The following is a 1,256-nucleotide window of genomic DNA, read 5'->3' as shown; positions in this document are numbered from 1 at the left end:
AAAATAGGATTGAATTGATAATTTAACATGACTTGGTGGATACAAGTAAACATCACTTGGCCACTCACGGGAATAGACAATTGCAGCTGCATATCCCATCACAAATAAAAAGAATGGAAAGACACAATCACTACATGTTCACGACCATCATAAATGTTTTTGCATTGAAATCGAATCCACACATTCCGAAAAGGAGAACATTCATAAAGTGAAATTTCAACATTTTCATTGCGTTATCCAACAAGGACCATCAGAATGATGAGAGAAAGAATTGCACTGCTGTAACTTACGTTGGGGTAAATCCGAACCATTCAGCATGATCCAACGGGATAAAAGCTCTAGCTGGTTGATTATTCACAATAATCATCAACATGATGGTCATTCCTCTCATAATATCCAATGCAACCATACGTTCCTTTCTCGGTGGAGCATTGGTTGTGGTAATTTCTGTTGTTACTGCTGCTGATGATGATGGTGATGGATCTTCATTGTTATTTACTGCTGTTCCCGAAGACAGTAATTGTTGAGCTTCAGAATTCTTTTCACTCGACTGCCATTTGAACAGTTTACGCAATTTGAGACCCAATTCACTCATTTTTCTGTTGTTTGTGAATTGGTTACTTGAGGGGTTCGTTGTGTATGAATTGGGTTCCGAATTTATACCTTATCTTACTCCTTTGGTTGTTGTAATCAGAGTTCACAAACAACAACAAAATGTGAGAGCGTGCAGTATGGTTTATTAAAACAGAGGGATCTTATACACCTACTAATTTATACAATGATATCTTGTTATCCCAAGTACCAACTGAGATGTAGTCTCCATCAGTGCTACTCACAACATCACAAGACAGAACAGAGTTGCTCAATAGTTCTGAGGCAAGCTGTCTAAAGCATGCATCAACTCCAGAGATGGTAAGCATGCCTCCCTTTGCTCCTGAAATAATGTAATTTCCTTTAGGAGAGAATTTAGTGGTAAGAACACAATCAGAATGCTTAATAACATTGTGAGAATTAGATTGTGTCTTGTAAGTGACCAAATCTAATCCTCCATCTTCCAATCCGTACACAATCAAATCTGAAGCAGGTGAGTTGGTGAGGGATAAAACTCTAGAGTTGGTTTGGAATTCTTGGAAACATTTACCTGAGTTAATGTCCCACATTTTAACTGTCTTATCCAATCCACCACTCATCAGAACTTTTCCTGAAGGATCAAGATCAATGCTTGAGCATGGTGATGAGTGACCGTCGAATAATCT

General features: G+C 38.1%; 2 protein-coding genes across 2 annotated transcripts in view; both read right to left on the bottom strand.

Moving 5' to 3' along the window:
• NAEGRDRAFT_54643 (uncharacterized protein) overlaps positions 1-595 on the bottom strand; it is a gene marked incomplete at both ends in the record, with an annotated part of 6,486 nt that extends 5,891 nt beyond the window's left edge. Inside the window, one exon of the mRNA XM_002668672.1 lies at positions 291-595. Within this exon, the coding sequence (XP_002668718.1) occupies positions 291-595 (305 nt within the window). The remainder of the gene's footprint in view (positions 1-290) is intronic.
• Positions 596-755: 160 nt separating this feature from the next.
• Positions 756-1,256, bottom strand: part of NAEGRDRAFT_76363 (uncharacterized protein) — a gene marked incomplete at both ends in the record, with an annotated part of 5,637 nt that continues 5,136 nt past the window's right edge. The window contains one exon of the mRNA XM_002668671.1: positions 756-1,169. Coding sequence (XP_002668717.1) covers positions 756-1,169 — 414 coding nt within the window. The remainder of the gene's footprint in view (positions 1,170-1,256) is intronic.

Source organism: Naegleria gruberi, assembly GCF_000004985.1.
Source record: "Naegleria gruberi genomic scaffold NAEGRscaffold_123, whole genome shotgun sequence".
NCBI lineage: Eukaryota > Heterolobosea > Eutetramitea > Acrasida > Naegleriidae > Naegleria > Naegleria gruberi.
Note: the sequence above shows the minus strand (reverse complement) of the source record. Positions and strands in the feature narration are given on the sequence as shown.